The 19048-nt window shown below is 37.7% G+C and overlaps 1 protein-coding gene across 1 annotated transcript in view; it reads left to right on the top strand.

Moving 5' to 3' along the window:
• The first annotated feature begins 741 nt into the window (after nucleotides 1-741).
• Nucleotides 742-19048, top strand: part of LOC144229237 (thioredoxin domain-containing protein 16-like) — a 33554-nt gene continuing 15247 nt past the window's right edge. Inside the window, exons 1-3 of the mRNA XM_077761225.1 lie at nucleotides 742-777; nucleotides 1673-1833; nucleotides 4941-5131. Of these exons, the coding sequence (XP_077617351.1) occupies nucleotides 742-777; nucleotides 1673-1833; nucleotides 4941-5131 (388 nt within the window). The remainder of the gene's footprint in view (nucleotides 778-1672; nucleotides 1834-4940; nucleotides 5132-19048) is intronic.

Here is a 19048-nt window from a genome sequence, read left to right on the forward strand (position 1 = left end):
GTGTGTCCTGCCTAGGGTCAGCTGGACAGTAGGCAACCGGGTCCCTCTGTGTCCCGAGCGGAGGTTTTTCTCTTCTCCAGCGACAGGGACATGTCTTGAGCAGTTTTAGCCACTCTTTCTTTTTCCCCCTAGACTCACTGCAGCTGCCTGCAAAGGGGGATCCCCTCCTTCCTCTGTGTCTCCAGTCCCGGCCCCATTTTATCTTCCCCAGTTTGCACTCACGCTATAAGGTTTTCTCAGTGGACTCTGTCTCCTTTTCCTCCCAAACTCCTGGATTCTGTAAGGGTTCCTATGGCTTCAGGCCTTCTCTGTATGAGATATGGGGGCGAGTGAAATGTACCGAGCTCCCTACTTCTCCACCATCTTGCCTCCTCCTCTCCCCTAATCTTTCAGATCTGTTCAGAGTGAGGAGATCTGCTGGCCTGATGAGATTTGTCACTTTTAGGAAGGGTATGTAACTCATATAGAAGACGAAAGATGGGGCACCTAGGTGGCTCAGTTGGTTAAGTGGCCGACTTTAGCTCAGGTCACGATCTCACAGTTTGTGAGTTTGAGCCCCATGTCAGGCACTGTGCTGACAGCTCAGAGCCTGGAGCCTGCCTCGGATTCTATGTCTCCCTCTGTCTCTGCCCCTCCCCAGCTTGTGCTCTCTCTCTCAAAAACAAATGTAAAAAAAAAATTTTAAAGAAGGTGAAAGATAATAGTTAATATAAGAAGACAACATAGGGAAATTTGGAGACGATGGAATATAAGATCAAAGTCATGAAAGAGGAACATGTAAGAAGGGGATTTTGAGTGTGTAAGAGAAAGAATTAGAAGAAAAATGAGACTTGGCAGAGGAAAAAGTGGCTTTGAGAACTAAATAAGGAAAAGTACAAATACCAGTGCCTGGTATTTGAGCTTAAAAAGAAATGAAATGAAATGAGACTGATATTTTTATTTGTTTAAACATGTTTTTATAATATTCATTATGCTAAAATCTGTAATATTGAAACACATTAAGATTTTTAAGTAATCATAGATGTTGAAAGATATCTTTAAAGCTCAGCATTTCTTTTTTCAAAAATTTTATGTTGGATGCAATAAGAGTTTTGTCATATGCAAATCTTGTCCAGATTTTAGCATAAGAAACGATTAGAAGTGTTACATCCTTATAAAACAGAGAACTTGTTTAAGTTATTTTGAAATTAGTACTTTTTAAAAAAATAACTCATTAAGCCATTAAGCCCATTAAGACAAAATGGGCTTAAATAAAAAGCTCTTGAGGGGCGCCTGGGTGGCTTAGTCAGTTAAGCATCCGACTTCGGCTCAGGTCATGATCTGGTGGTTTGTGGGTTTGAACTCTGTGTCACGCTCCATGCTGACATTTCAGCGCCTGGATACTGCTTCAGATTCTGTGTGTGTGTGTGTTTGTGTGTGTGTGTGTGTGTGTGTGTGTGTGTCTTCTCCCTCTACCCCCCACCCTCTGCCTCCCTCTCTGTCTCTCTCCCAAAAATAAACACTTAAAAAAATTAAAAAATAAAAAGCTCTAGGTAGTCACAGGTTTAGTCAGTAAAGCAAAATCTCCACTTAAAATATGTTTTAATTACATTTTACAAACTAAACTTGCATGAGGGATTTGGACATTATTTTCTATTTTATGCCTCACCATTTTCCATGTTTTTTTTAATAGCCAGAAATCACTGTGGAAAACCTTCCCGTTTATTTAAGACTTCAGAAACCATTACTTATTTTATTCAGTGATGGCAGCATAAATCCTCAGTATAAAAAAGCAATATTGACGCTGGTAAAAGAGAAACACTTGGATTCACTTACTCCTTGCTGGTTAAATCTGTAAGTGTATTTTTATTCTTTAATATGCAAAAGATAAGAAACTGTAATTACTACCTTTTCATAAGGAAGTGAAACTCTCTAACTGTACCTTTGGAGTTAATATTATGGGACCAGTGTATATGTTATCATGTTTTAGTAACTAAATGATGACCTTGTTTTAGACTGAATTATTTTCTACAATAAATTTTTTATTTTGTTGAGTGGTATTTTTTTTTCAGGTCCATTGAGCTGTAATTGACAAAACTAAGATATTTAAAGTGTACATTGTGGTGATTTGATACATGTATACATTGAAAGGATTCCTCTATCTAATTAACATGTTCATTACCTCAAACATTTAAAAATGTATATGTAATTTTCAGGGGGGGGAACTAAGATTTAAGTTCTATTGTCTTAGCAAATTTCAATTGTGTAGTATTATCAACTGTAGTCACCATATTATACATTAGATCCTTAGACCTTATTCATCTTACAACTGAAAGTTTGTTCCTTTTCCCATCCTCTTCCTATTTCCCCCAACCCCCAGTCCCCAGCAACCACTTTTCTTCTGTTTCTGTGAGTTTGACTTTCTTAGATTTTTCACATAAGTGATACCATGCAGTATTTATCTTTCTCTGTCTGGCTTATTTCACTTGGTGTAATGCCCTCAGATTCCATCCATGTTGTAGCAAGTGGCAGGATTTTCTTTCTCATGGCTGAATAGTATTCCATTGTATCTGTACCATATCTTTATCCATTCACTTGTTGACAGTTTGTTTCTGTATCTTGGCTGTTGCAAATAATGCTGCAGTAAACATGGGAGTGCATGTGTCTCTTCACTGTCCTGTTATTACCTCCTTTGGATCCATACCCAGAAGTGAGATTGCCAGATCATATGGTGGTTCTAGTTTCAATTTTTTGAGGAACCTCCATGCTGTTTTCCACAGTGGTAGCACCAATATACATTCCTGCCACTAGTTCATGAAGGTTCCCTTTTGTACACATCCTCACCAATATTTATTATTTTTTGTTTTTTGTTTTTTTGACACATCCATTTTAACAGGTGCTATCTTGTGGATTTGGTTCACATTTCCCTAATGATGAGTCATGTTGAACATTTTTTCATGTTCCTTTTGGCCATCTGTATGTCTTCTTTGTAAAAATGTCTATTCAGTTCCTCTGTCCATTTTTAATTGGATTATTTGTGGTTTTTGCTGTGATGTGAGTTCTTTAGTTATTTTGGATATTCACCCCTTATCAGATATGTGATTTGCAAATATTTTCTCATTCCAAAGATTACCTTTTCTTGTAGTTGATGGCTTCCTTGGTCTGTAGAAGATTTTGAGAATGAGCGAGTCGGGGGNAGAGAGAGAATCTTAAGCGGGCTCCATGCTTAGCACAGAGCCTGACATGGAGCTCAATCCCTTGACCCTGAGATCATGACCTGAGCCCAAGTCAGGTGTTGGAAGCTCAATCGACTGAGCCTCCCAAGTGCCCCGTATACAGAACCTTTTTAATTTGGTGTAATCCCAATTGTTTATTTTACTTTTGTTGCCTTTGCTTTGGTGTCATACAGAGTTTTAGAAGTAGTAATTTTTCTGATTTTAAAAGTAATTTGGGTGCCTGGCTGGCTCAATGGGTTAAGTGTCTGGCTTTGGCTCAAGTCATGATCTCATGGTTTGTGAGACTGAGACTGCCATCAGACTCTGTGCTGACAGTGTGGCGCCTACTTGGAATTCTCTCCCCCCCTCCCCCTCTCAACCCTCCCACCTCATTTGTGTTCTTTCTCTCTCTCAAAATAAATAAACTTTTAAAAAAAGTAATTGATGTCCATTGAGGAAAATTTGGCAAATACAGAAAAATAAACATTGTGATACCTTGGCATTTTTCTTCAGTTCTTTCTTCTATATTTTTATATTCTTATTTGAGAGACAAAGAGTGTGAGTGTACATTTAATGTCTGTGAACACAGTTCGCCTATATACACCATCCGTTGTTCAAATGCATCAGCTGAAAAGTTCATTTTAATTTATTTGAAAAATTACAGGCATTAAGAAGTGTACTTTTTTTTTTCTGTGAAGAGTTCACTAACAGTCTACTGCTTAAGACAAAATGTTCCCAGGGTATTATCTTTGTAGGTATCTCAGAGTAAAACAGTATTTTCTATAATGTGGAATGTGATGTCTTAGGAAATCTGAGCATTTAAAAAAAATTTTTTTTAAGTTTATTTTTGAGAGAGAGAGAGAGAGAGAGGAACAGTGCTATGGGGGAGGGACATAGAGAGAGGGAGACACACAAGCTGAAGCAGGTTCCAGGCTCTGAGCTGTCAGCACAGAGTCTGAGGCAGGACTCAAATTCATGGACCATGAGATCATGACCTGAGCTCAAGTTGGACACTCAACCAACTGAGCCACCTAGGTGTCCCTAAAAAAAGTTTTTTTAATGTTTATTTTTGAGAGAGAGACAGAATGTGAGCAGGGGAGGGGCAGAGAGAGAGGAGACACAGAATCTGAAGCAGGCTCCAGGCTCTGAGTTGTAAGCACAGAACCTGATGCAAGGGCCAGATTCAAGACCTGTGAGATCATGACCTGAGCTGAAGTTGGACACTTGACCAACTGAGCCACCCAGGTGCCCCAGAAAAGGTGGGTATCTTAAAAGTTTTGGTTTCCATGTTTATAACTTCAAAAAATATTTTTAATTTGAAATTAACCTCTTTTTTTCTGAGGAAAAACAATTTTATTTGGAGTAGTTATAAGTATCTTATTTTATAGTTTGTAAGCATTTAATTTTTGAATTGACATATGATCAGATACTTAGCTCAACTTTGGGAGGAACCTATTGATTATACCAAACCTAAATTGACATATCTTTGAACTATGACTGGCTTTCATGAAAATATCACTGGCTGCCATTTTTTCTCCTAAGAGAAACACGGTGCCCATGTTAAAAGTAACTCATTAAGAATCTGATTACTAATAACATAGTTATAGACCTCTTAGGTTTTAGGACATCTTTTTATAAACTTAATGATGTGATACTATATTTAAAGTTTAATGTTCTACAAACTATTATTTTCATAATTTTATTATAGAAATAAATACTAACATACTCATTTGCTCCCTTTTGTAGAAAGAATACTCCTGTGGGAAGAGGAATATTGCAGACATATTTTGACGCTCTGCCTTCCCTTCCTCGTATTGTTGTGGTGAATCTGCATTCAGGGGGCCAAGTATTTGCATTTCCTTCAGAACAGGCTATCACCGAACAAAACCTTTTATTGTGGCTTAAGAAGTTAAAAGCAGGACTTGAGAGTCATATCAGTAAGTCTGCTGTTTTAATATACAAAGTTCTATATTTTCATAGAGTTTTACACTTGAATTATAGCTAATGAATGCTAGAAATTAATTGAATTGTAATGTTTATAAGTATCCTAAATATTAATATGTTGATAGAATTGTCCATGGGACAATCTTTTTTGTGGTAAGTATTTATTACTCCCAGAAAGTAAGTACCATTAAATTTAATGATAGTAGCTAACATTTATTGAATGCTTAATTAGTGTCTGGCACAATGCTGAGTGATTCACATGTGTTATCTCATTTAATTCTCCTAAGAGGCATAGGAAGTACTGTTACTCTTGAAGAGTAAGGTAACTAGTTCAGAGTCACACACAATTAACCAGTAAATGAGGAAGCTTAGATTCCAACAAGATTCTCTTTTAGTCCAGAGCCAGAATTTGGAACTACAAGGAAATAGATCTGGGTTGAGAATTTCTGAGGCTGGAGTATGATATGCCATAGTCTCTACCACATATGTGAATTTATATCCATGGTACAGATGTATATATTAATTCATATCCAATTTTGGCAACAGACCTATTGCTGTAATTTATCATATAATAGCCAAGATCATTAGCATATTGAGGAAATAGTATAAACTTTGATGTAATAAAAAGTCTTCTAAGATACTATCCAAGGATTTTGTTATTGGATACTGGATAGACTATTGTTTTTTGACATTGTTCGATGAGAATCCTGAAATGGGGTGTGTGTGTATATAAATGTGTATGTATATGCATACACACACAGTTCTTATGTACAAACTCCAATTCAGTGTTATACTGTCTCTCAGCCAGCTTGCATAGTCTGAACCTATCATTATGTATATTTGTATATATGTAATCAGATGAGTCATTTGTTTTAAGTGTCAATCATTGCAGCACACCTGTTCTTCCCAGGTGGTCTGCTTCTTTTCTGTTAGGCAGTTTTAACTACATTATTATGTTTAAACAGTGTATGGATGATATTTTTATATTGAAATATAATTCACATACCATAAAATTTATCCTTTTAAAGTGTACAGTTTCAGTAGTTTTAAGGTTGTACAACCATTACCACTATTGAATTCCAGAACATTTCATCACCCCAAAAAGAAACCCCTTACCTATTGGCAGTCACTCCCTCTTCTTCCTTCTTTCCACCTCCTGGCAACCTACTAATATATTTTCTGTCTCTGGGGATTTGCCTGTTCTGGACATTTTATATAATTGGAATCGTACAACATGTGGCCTTTAGGTGGCTTTTTCACTTAGTATAGGTTTTCAAGAATCATTGAGATTATAGCATGAATCAGTAGTTCGTTCCTTTTTATGGATGAATATTTCATTGTATGGATATACCACATTTGTTTATCCATCAATTGGACATTTGGGTTATCTCTACTTTTTGGTTATTATGAATAATGCTGCTATGAATATTCCTGCATATGTTTTTGTATCGCTCCCTATGAGAGTACCACCTTGTCTTGAATACTGTAGCTTTGAGGTGCCTGGGTGGCTCAGTTCGTTAAGCATTAGACTCTTGATTTTGGCTCAGGTCATGATCTCATGGTTCATGAGTTTGAACTCTATGTTGGGCTCTGTGCTAACACTGTGGAGCCTGTTTGAGATTCTCTTTCTCCCTTGCTCTCAGTCCTTCTTCTGCTTGCTCGCATGACCTCTCTCAAAATAAACAAACTTAAAAAAAAAAAAACGTGAATGCTGCAGCTTTACAATAGGTTTTAAATTGGGAATTTTGATTCCTCCAACTTTTTTCTTCATTTCCAAGATAATTTTGACTATTGTAGGTGCTTCTAAATGATATTTTAAAAATAAATTTATTTGGGGCACCTAGGTGGCTTAGTCTGTTAAGCGTCCGACTTTGGCTCAGGTCATGATCTCACTGTTTATGGGCTCCAGCCCCACGTCGGGCTTTGTGCTCACAGCTAGCTCAGGCAACCCTCAATATCTACTTTAAATTTAAGTAGGCTAAATGCACCAATCAAAAGACACAGAGTGACTGAATAGATGTAAAACGTAAGACCCATACAGACTGAAAGTGAAAGGATGAAAAAAGGTATTTCATGCAAATGGAGACAAAAAGAAGTTGGGGTAATAATACTCAGATTCTGTTTGTCTCCCTCTCTCTGACTCTCTCCTGCTCACGCTGTCTCTCTCTCTCTCTCTCAGAAATAAATAAAACATTTAAAAAAAATTTTTTTAAATAAAAAATAAAAATAAATTTATTTAAAGTTCTTATTTTTGAGAGATGTGGGCATGCGAATGGGAGAAGGGCAGAGAGAGAGGGAGGCTGAGGATCCAAAGCAAACTCTGCGCTGAGAGCAGACAGCCCGATGTGGGGCTCAAACTCAGGAACCATGAGATCATGACCTGAGTCAAAGTTGGACACTTAACTGACACTTAACCAGGTGCCCCTAGATTATATTTGTAAGTCTTAATTTTAACATTTTCCTAGGAAATGTGAAAAATTAAATTGACTATAATGTTTAAGCTGTAATCTGGAAGGCCTTTCTTTGTTATCACTCATCTCAGACTTCTTCATTCTAGTCACATCATATAGGGGTCCTTTTGAACTCTTCAGACAGTCTATGTTTACTTCTCCATCTGCATTGCTCTTTTATAGGATCAAATGAGGTGTTGTCATTTTGCAGCTACTAATAACACTGAGGGCCCATGTATTCTAAGATAGGATTACATGTATTTAGGGCCAGAGTACTTCTGAAACTTAATGGCTTTAAAAAATATGGTGGTCAGGTTCAAGATGGTGGAGTAGGAGGATCCCAAGCACCCGGAGACTCCAACTATATACAGAGCAACTGTCTCCAAGAATGACCTGAAGACTAGCAGAACAGCTCTTCCACAACAAAGATATAAAGAAAAGACTACATTGAAAAGGGTAGGAGGGGCAGAGACACAGGTCCGGACCCACATCCCTGGCCTAGCAACCCATGAGCAGTTGAGATATCACAAGTATAGAGTCCTTCCCAAAGAGTGAGAGATTCAAGCCACACATCAGGCACCCTCAACACTGGGGACCTGCATTGGGAAGATAAGGTCCCATAACATCTGACTGTGAAAGTCAGTGCTTACTTAACTCTGGATGAGCCAGAGGGCTATAGCAAACTGAGACTGCTCTTAAAGGATGCACATATAAACTTGCTTGCTCTGAGAACCAGTAAAGAGGCAATAATTTGAAAAAAACCTATGGCATATGTGAAAGAGATATATTAACTAATTTTAGGGCATGTGCCTGAGGGGCAGGAATCTGTAGGAATTTTAGCTGGGAATGAAAGCACTGACAGGCACCATTTTTCTTACCCTCCTTCTGACTAGCTGGCCAAATGCTGGTAGACACCAGTTCTTACACTCTTTATCTGTTTTGCTAGCACTGCTTACCCCACCCCGGCATCCCCTCATCTGTTGGGCAGCCTTGACTAGGACTCCAAAGTGGTGGCCTGCCCTGCCACATCTGGTATGCAGCCAGCCAGGAACAGCAATTTTCCAAAGTGACTCCTGCCTGGAGGGGGCTGGGAAACCCCACCCACTGGTGAGCCCACAGTAGTCAGGGCCCATCCACAAGAGGATAGTACACATAGCCCACACAGGTAACCAGAGGGGATTGTACCCTTGGTACTTAAGGCTACTCCTTTAAGGCCAGGCAACATTGCTGAGGTATCCAATATGTAGGAACAAATACAGAGTCAGACAAAATAAGGAGACAGAAGAATGTGTTCTAAATGAAAGAACAAGACAAAACCCAGAAAAGGGAATGAAATGGAGGCAGGCACTCTCCCTGATAAAGAATTTCAAGTAGTGACCACAAAATTGGGACAAGAATGGATGAATTCAATGAAGAGATCAAAAACTATAAAAAAGAGGGAGTAGGAGGAGGACCCTATGCCCGTCTCCTCCCTCAAATACAGCTAGATAAATATAAAATCATTCGAATTACCCAAGAAATTGACCTGAGGACTGACAGAACAAATTGCACAACTAGAAGGGGAGAAGAGGCCACATCAGGGAAGGTAGGAGCTAGATATAAGAGAAAGTAGGAGGTAGATAATAAGAGAAAGAGAAGGAGAGAGAGAGGAATACACAGGAGATTGCACAAGGAAAGTACTTCCCCAAAGCCATTTCCCAAAATACTTTTCCCCAAAATACTTTCCCCGTCAAAGCCATTGACAGGGAAAACAAGAGGGGCTGATTTTCACGAGTTTTTACAACCAGCAAGGCTCAATGACTAGAGTTTGAGAGGTCCATAGCATGGCCAGTGTGGAGCCCTGAGGATGCTGCAGTGCTCCTGAGGAGGAGGGCAGATAGCCTGGGAGCAGATGACAACCTGAGGATCCCCTGGGACTCACTGGGAGAGACAGTTCCCCTTCTTGAAGCACATCTAGGAGAGGGGTATTGCCTCATCAGAGACCAAAGAGCTGGCAAATGTCATAACCCACTTCTACCACTTAGCATAGGTGCAGAGACACCTGCAGAGGGCAGCTAACCTGGACACTGGCTCTTTGCTGTGCTTTACTCCAAACTCTACACCTCTGCATTTTGACACGACTGCCTTTCTGGGACAAACCTGCATCAGTCCCAGAGTGCCTAGACCCTCCCCAAGAGGACCAGTGCAGGTCCCTACGATGCCAGGTTCCTAAAGTTTGGAGTTTTAAAACTCAGCTGGCCTACCTGGGATAGAACACAGGTACAGGGTGCTACTGGGTGGGCAGAAGGCCCAGATACAGGGTGAAAGCAGAGATCTGAGGGACCCCTGGGACACATGGCTTCTCAGAGAGTGGTAGATGCAAACTCCTCTCCTTGGAGACAACGCAGGGGGGCTTGTACCATTTCTCTCCTTTGTGCCTCAGCCTAAACTAACTTTTAAAGCTGCATAGCAAGAACAATGGCATTCTAAATCCCTTACTCCAAACCTCCTCCCGCCCCCCACCTCGCAGTTTGCAGGTGATACTTTTTTTCTGGTTCTCATTGCCTGAGAACAGAGCAGTGGGCCTCTCCCCAAGAAGACCAGCACAACCCCTCCACAGGCATCATGTCTACTTACCATAGAGCTGTGCAAAGCTTCAGCTCTAGTGGATACAGCATCAGGTCTCCTTTAACAAGCAGTCCAGAGCACACCTAGTTAAAATGCATCACCCTGTGGCCAAGGTCCATTGTAGGCAAGGCAAACTCTGCAGAGGACTGACCTGAGGGAAAGAGCACAGTAGCAGAATGCACAAAGCATGCACCAGAGACATATCCTGAAGTGCCAGGCCCTGGACAGTAGATGATCTCTTCATAAAGCCATTACTCTTGGGAGCAGGAAATGTAACAAGCTTTCCTAACACAGAGAAGAAACAGAGACCTAGACAAAATGCCAAGGTGGAGGAATTGATCCCAAAAGAAAGAACAAGAAAAGTTCACAGACAGGGATCTAATTAAAACAGATGATATAAGTAACATGCCTGATCCAGAATACAAAGCAACAATCATAAGGATACTAGCTGGGCTTGAGAAAAGCAGAGAAGACACGAGGGAGTCCCTTACTGCAGAGATAAAAAACCTAAAAACTAGTCAGGCATAAACGAAAAATGCAATAACCAAGATTTGAAACTGACTGAATGGAATGACCACAAGGAAGGAGGAAGCAGAGGAATGAATAAGTGATATAGATGATAAAATTATGGGAAATAATAAAGCCAAAAAGAAGAAAGAAAGAAAACTATTAGATCAGGAATGTAGACTTAGGGAACTCAGTGACTGCATAAAGCATAATACCATTTGTATCATAGGAGTCCTAGAAGAAGAGAGAGTAATGGGGTAGAAAGTTTATTTGAGGAAATTATAGCCGAAAACTTCCCTATTCTAGGGAACAGAACACATCCAAATCCAGGAGGTACAGAGAACTCCCATCAAAATCAACAATAGCAGACCAACACCAAGATATGTTATAGTTAAATTGGCAAAATATAGAGATAAAAAGTCCAAAAAGTAGCAAGACAAAAAAAGTCCCTAACTTGCAAGGGAAGACAAAGTTAGTGATAGATCTCTCCATAGAAACTTGGCAGGTAAGAAGGAATTGGCATGATATATTCAACATGCTAAATGGGAAAAAAGCACGGCCAAGGCTTCTATCTATCCAGCAAGGCTATCACAGTAGAAGGAGCGATAGAGCTGTCCAGAAAAACAAATACTAAAGGAATTCATAACCACTAAATCAGCTCTGTAAGAAATATTAAAAGGGACTCTTTGAATGGGAAAAGACCAAAAATAACAAATACTAGAAAGGAACACAGAAAATTTCCAGAAACAATAAAACAAGTAATAAAATGGCACTAAATTCATATCTATCAACAAGCATTCTGAATGGAGTGCTTGGAATGCCCCAATCAAAAGACATAGAGTGTGAGAATGGATATAAAATAAGATCCATCTGTATGGTGCCCATAAGAGACTCGTTTTAGAACTAAAGACACCTGCAGATTGACTATGAGGAGACAGAGAATCATTTATCATACAAATGGACATAAAAAGAAAGCCAGAGTGGCCATACTTCCATCAGACAAACTAGATTTAAAATTTTTTTTAAACGTTTTATTTATTTTTGAGAGAGAGAGACAGCATGAGCAGCAGAGGGTCAGAGAGAGAGGGAGACACAGAATCTGAAGACAGTCTCCAGGCTCTGAGCTAGCTGTCAGCATAGAGCCCAACACGGGGCTCGAACCCACGAACTGTGAGATCATGACCTGAGCTGAAGTAGGATGCTTAACCGACTGAGCCACCCAGACACCCCCAGACAAACTATATTTTAAAGCAAAGACTGATACAAGACTGTAGGAGGGCACTACATCATAGAAAAGGTGTCTATCCAACAAAGAGATTGAACAACTGTAAATATTTATACTCCCAACTTGAAAGTGCCCAAATATATAGAATAATAACAAACACAAAGGAATTCATTGATAATAATACAGTAATAGTAGGGGACGTTAACACCCCACTTACAGCAATGGACAGATCATCTAAGCAGAAAATCAACAAGGAAACAATGACTTTGAATGACACACTGGACCAGATGGATGTAACAGATATATTCAGAACATTTCATCCTAAAGCGGCAGAATACACATTCTTTTCAAGGGCACATGGCAAATTCTCCAGAATAGATCACATACTATGCCACAAATCAAGCCTCAGCAGTACAAAAAGATTGAGATCATACCATGTATATATTCTGGCACAACACTATGAAAATTGAAGTCAATCACAAGAAAAAACTTGGAAAGACCACAAATACATGGAAGTTAAAGAACATCTACTAAGGAATGGTTGGATCAACCAGGAAATTAAAGAAGAAATTAAAAAATAGATGGAAACAAATGATAATGAAAGCCTAACACTTCAAAAGCTTTGGGATGCAGCAAGAGTGGTCATAAGAGGGAAATATAGCAATACAGGCCTACTTCAAGAAGCAAGAAAAATCTCAAATACACAACCAAACTTACACTTAAAAGAACTAAAAAAAAAAAAAAAAAGAGCAACAGATTAAGCCTAAAGCCAGCAGAGAGAGAGAAATAATAAAAATTAGAGCAGAAATAAATGATACAGAAACAAATGAAAAACAAAACAAAAAAAAACCCAGAAAAGCAACCCAGAACAGATCAATGAATCCAGGAGCTGGTACTTTGAAAGAATTGATTCTTTGAATTGATAATTGATAGATTTATCAAAAAGAAAAGTGAAAGGATCCAAATAAATATAAATGAGAAAGGAGAAATCACAACCAACACTACAGAAATACAATCAATTAGAATATTATGAAAAATTATATGCAAATTGGATAATCTGAAAGAAATGGATAAATTCCAAGAAACATATAAACATATAAACTGACCAAAAGAGGAAGAAATAGAAAACTTGGACAGACTGATTGATAATCAGGAAAGAAATTGAATCAGTAAAGAAATTGAAATCTCCCAACAAAGTCCAAGGACAGATGCCTTCATAGGGGAATTCTACCAAACATTTAAGGAGTTAATACCTATTCTCCTCAAACTATTCCAAAAAATAGAAATGGAAGGAAAACTTCCAAATACATTCGATGAGGCCAGCACTGTCTTGATTCCAAAACCAGACCACTCCACTAAAAAAGAAAATTATAGTCCAATATCTCTGATTAACTTGGATGCAAGATTCTCAACAAAATACTAGCAAATCAAACCCAACAGTACATTAAAAGAAACACTCACCACAATCAAGTGGGATTTATTCCTGGGCTGCAAAGGTGGTTCAGTATTCACAAATCATTCAACGTGATACACTACTAAATTAATGAAAGAATGGAGTGCCTGCGTGGCTTAGTTAAGCATCCAACTTTGGCTCAGATCATGATCTTCCAGTTCATGGGTTCTACCCCTGCATCAGGCTCTGTGCTGACAGCTCAGAGCCTGGAGCCTGCTTTGGGTTCTGTATCTCCCTCTGTCTCTGTTTTCTCCCCTCCTTGCACTCTCTTGCTTTCTGTCTCAAAAATAAAACATTAAAAAAGTTTTTTAAATAAAGAGTAAAACTATATGATCCTCTCACTAGATGCAGGGGAAAAAAAAACATTTGACAAAGTACAGCTTCCATTCTTTATAAAAACCCTCAACAAAGTAGGTATAGATGAAACATATGTCAACATCATAAAGACCTTATACAAAAGACACAGCTAATATAACCCTCAATGGGGAAAAACTGAAGCTTTTCCTCTATGGTCAGGACCTAGACAGGGATGTCCACTCTCAGTTGCTTAACATAATGCTGGAAGCCCTCAGTAATCAGAAAAGAAAAAGAAATCACATCAGCAAAGAAGTGAAACTTTCACTGTTCACAGATGGCATGATACTCTATGTAGAAAACCTGAAACACTGCACCAAAAAAAACGTCTAGAACTGATACACAATTCAGTAAAGTTGCAGGCCACAAAATCAACATACAAAAATCTGTTGCACTTCTGGGGCATCTGGATGGCTCAGTCAGTTAAAAGAAAGACTCTTGATATTGGCTAACGTCATGACCTCATGGTCATGAGATTGAGCCCCACGTTGAGCTCCACACTGGGCATGGAGCCTGGTTGGGATTCTCTCCCCCCACCCTTTCTTCCCCTCCCTGCTCATGCTCTCTCTCAAAATAAATTTAATAAAAAGAAAAAAAAAAAAAGAAATCTGTTGCGTTTCTATACACCAATAATGAAGCAGCAGAAAAAGAAATCAAGGAATTGATCCCGTTTACAACTGCATCAAAAACCATAAAATGCCTAGGAATAAACCTAACCAAAAGGTAAAAGGTCTGTACTCTGAAAACTATAGAACACTTAATGAAAGAAATTGAAGAGGACACAAAGAAATGGAAAAACATTCCCATGCTCAAGGATTAGAGGAACAAATACTGTTAAATGTCTATACCATCAAAAGTAATCTACACATGTAACGCAATTCCTATCAAAATACCTCTAGCATTTTTCACAAAGCTAGAACAAACAATCTTAAAATTTGTATGGAACTACAAAAGATGCCAAATAGCCAAAGCAATCTTAAAAAAGAAAAGCAAACCTTAAGACATCACAATTCCACACTTTAGTTATATTACAAAGCTGTAGTGGTCAAGACAGTATGATACTGGAATAAAAACAGACACATAGATCAATGGAACAAAATAGAATGCCCAGAAATGAACTCACAAGTATATGATCAACTATTCTTTGACAAAGCAGGAAGAATAGCCATTGGAAAAAAGATAGCTTCTTCATCAAATGGTGTTGGAAAAACTAGACAGCAACATGCAAAAGAATGAAACTGTACCACTTTCTTATACCATACACAAAAATAAACTCGAGAGGGATGAAAGCCCTAAATATGAGACAGGAAACCCTCAAAATCCTAGAGGAGAACACAGCCAGCATCTTTGACATCAGTCATAGCAACTTCTTACTAGATACATCTCCAGAGGCTTGGAAAACCAAAGCAAAAATGAACTATTGGGACTTCATCAAAATAAAAACTTCTGCACAGGGAAGGAAACAATCGGCAAAACTAAAAGGTAGCCTACAGAATGAAGAAGATACTTGCAATGTACATATGTGATAGAGTGTTAGTATCCAAATTCTATAAATAACTTCTCAAAATGAACACCCAAAAAACAAATAATCTAGTTAAGAAATGGGCTAAAGACATGAATAGACATTTTTCCAAATGTCTATTTCCAAAAAGATATCTAGATGGCTAATAGACATAGGAAAAGGTGCTCAACATCACTCATCATCAGGGAAATGCAAATCAAAACTACAATGAAATATCACTTCACACCTGTCAGAATGGCTAAAACTAATAATACACAAAACACCAGATGTTGGTGAGAATGTGGAGAAAGGAGAACTTTATTACACTATTGTTGGAAATGCAAACTGGTGCAGCCCCTCTGGAAAACAGTATGGAGATTCCTTGAAAAGTTAAAAATAGATCTACCCTACAGTCTAACAATTGCACTACTAGGTATTTATCCAGACGAAACATACTGATTTGATGGGATATATGTACCTCAATGTTTATAGCAGCATTTCCAACAATAGCCACATTATGGAAAGAGCTCAAATGTCCATCAACTAATGAATATATAAAGAAAATGTGATATGTATGTGTGTATACATACATACATACAATGGAATATCAGTCATCAAAAAGAATGAAATCTTGCCATTTGCAACAGAATGGATGGAGCTAGAGTATATTATCTTAAGTGAAATAAGTCAGAGAAAGACAAATACCATATAATCTCACTCATGTAGAATATAAGAAATGAAACAGATGAACAAAGGGAGGGAAAAAGAAAGGCAAACCATAAAATGAACTCTTAACTAGAGAGAACAAATTGAGGGTTGCTGGAGAGGAGGTGGGGGCGAGGATGGGTTAAAACAGTAATGGTTATTAAGGGCACTTGTGATGAGCACTGCATGTTAAATGTAAGTGGTGAACCACTAAATTCTACTTCTAAAACTAATATCACACTATATGTTAAGTAACTAGAATGTAAATAAAAACTTGAATCTAAAAGCAAACTATAAAAAAGAAACCATCAGACCTGAAGAATACAATTAATGAAAAAAAATATATGTTAGAAGGAATCAAAGTAGATTACAGAATCCAAAGAATGGATGGAAGACAGGGTAGTGTAAATCATTCAAGCTGAAAAGCAAAAGGAAAAAAAAACTAAAATGAAGATAGTTTAATAGAGCTCTGAGATAACATCAAGCAGACTAAGGTTTGCATTATGGGGCACAGGGTGCTTGAAGGAGAAAGGGGCAGAAAACATCATTTGAAGAAATAATAGCTAAAAACTTCCCTAACCTCGGGAAGGAAATAGACACGCAGATCTAGGAAGCACAGAGAGCCCCAAGTGAATCCAAAGAGGTCCACATTAAGACACATAACCATTAAAATGACAATAATTAAGGATCAAGAGAGAATCTTAAAAGCAGCAAGAGAAAATCCGCTAGTCTTTTGAGTATTCTCTTGTGTGTAACTCTCCACTGATTTTTCAGCTAAAACTCTGCAGGCCAGAAGGGAATAGAGCATGATATAGTCAAAGTGCTGAAGGGAAAACCTTACAACCCAAAATACTCTACTTGGCAAGGTTATCATTCACAATTGAAGGAAAGATAAAGAATTTGATAGACAAACAAATATGAAAGAAGTTCATCACCAGTAAACCAGCCTTACAAGGAATGTTAATAAGATTTATTTAAATGGAGAAAAAAAGGCCATAACTAGAAGGCAATTATGAAAGGAAAAAAATCTCACTGTTAAAAGCAGACATAAAGATCAGTCACTTATAACCAGCATGAAGATTAAAAGACAAAAGTAGTCAAATCTACCATCTCTAAAATTATTAGTTAATGGATACACAAAATAAAAAGATACATAATATAACACCAAAGACATAAAACTTTGGGGCGGGAGAAACTAGTAAAAATGTAGTGATTTTAGAGTGTTTTTAAACTAAAGTGACCATCAATTTAAAATGGACTACACTATACATAGTGTGTTTTATATGAACCTCATGGCAACCACAAATCAAAAATCTATAATAGATACTCAAAAAATAAGGAGAAAAGAATTCAAACATTAAAGAAAGTCATCAAAGCACAAGGAAAGAGGAAAAGAGAATGAACAGACTGGAACTACAAAAACAGCCAGAAAAATCTTAACAAAATGGCAATAAGTGCGCACCTATCAATAATTTTTTTTTTTTTTTTTAGATTTTATTTCTAAGTAATCTCCATACCCAGTGTGGAGCTTGAATGCACAGTCCCAAGATCAAGCGTTGCATGCCGTACTGACGGAGTCAGCCAGGCAACCCTCAATAACTACTTTAAATTTAAGTAGGCTAAATGCACCAATCAAAAGACACAGAGTGACTGAATAGATGTAAAACGTAAGACCCATACAGACTGAAAGTGAAAGGATGAAAAAAGGTATTTCATGCAAATGGAGACAAAAAGAAGTTGGGGTAATAATACTTCTATCAGGAAATGTAGACATTAAAACAAAGACCATAACAAGAAACAATAAAGGACATAACAATAACAAAGGAATCGACCCAATAAGAAGATATAACAGTTGTAAATATGCACCCAACATAGGAACACCTAATTATATAAAGCAAATACTAACAGACATAAAGGGAGAAATTAACAATAATACAATACTAATAGGGGACTTTTAACACTCTGGTTACATCAATGGATAGATCATCCAGACTGAAAATCAATAAGGAAACAATGAGTTTGAATGACATATTCTATTAGATGGACTTAATAGATATATACAGAACATTTTATATAAAAACAGCAGAATAGGGGTACCTGGGTGGCTCAGTCAGTTTAGTGTCCGACTTTGGCTCAGGTCATGATCTCATGGATTGTGGGTTCGAGCCCCACATTGGGCTCTGTGCTGCCAGCTAGCCCAGAGCTTGGAGCTATTTTGGATTCTGTGTCTCCCTCTCTCTCTGACCCTCCCCTGTTCACACTGTCTCTCTCTCTCAGAAATAAATTTTAAAAACATTTTTAAGAAGTTAAAAAAAACCCAGCAGAATACACATTCATTTCAAATACATAATGGAACATTATCCAAGAAAGATCACAGGTTAGGCCACAAAACAATAAACTTAAGAAGACTGAAATCATATTGTACATTCCCCCCCCCCCACAATGGTATGAAATTAGAAAGAGAAGGGAAAAAAGCTGGAAGAAAACCCCACAAACACATAGAGGTTAAACAACATATCACCAAACAACCAATGGGTCAACAAAGAAATCAAAGAGGAAATTAAAAACAAATACTTAGAGACAAATGAAAATGGAAACTCATCGGTTCAAAATATTTGGGAGGCAGCAAAAATGCTTTTAAGAGTACAGTCTACACACAAAGAAATGGAAAAACATTCCATGCTCATGGATAGGAAGAATAAATATAGTTAAGATGTCATTACTACCTAAAGCACTCTACACATTCAATGCAATTCCCATCAAAATTGCACCAGCATACTTCTCAAAACCAGAACAAACTATCCAAAAATTTGTATGGAACCACAAAAGACCCCGAATAGCCAANTATGTGGAAACTAATTTGACAATAAACTATTTGTAAAAAAAAAAAAAAAAAAAAAGAGTACAGTCTACAGCAATATAGACCTACCTCAGGAACAAGAAAAATCTCAAATAAACAATGTACTCTTATACCTAAAGGACCTGGAAAAAGAACAAATCTCAAAGTTATAGAAGGAAGGAAGTAATCAAGATTAGACTGGAAATAAATGAAATAGAGACTTAAAAAACAGTAGAAAAGATCAATGAAACTAAGGTTTGATTCTTCAG

Source organism: Crocuta crocuta, unplaced genomic scaffold (genome assembly GCF_008692635.1).
Source record: "Crocuta crocuta isolate KB4526 unplaced genomic scaffold, BGI_CrCroc_1.0 scaffold163, whole genome shotgun sequence".
Classification (NCBI taxonomy): domain Eukaryota; kingdom Metazoa; phylum Chordata; class Mammalia; order Carnivora; family Hyaenidae; genus Crocuta; species Crocuta crocuta.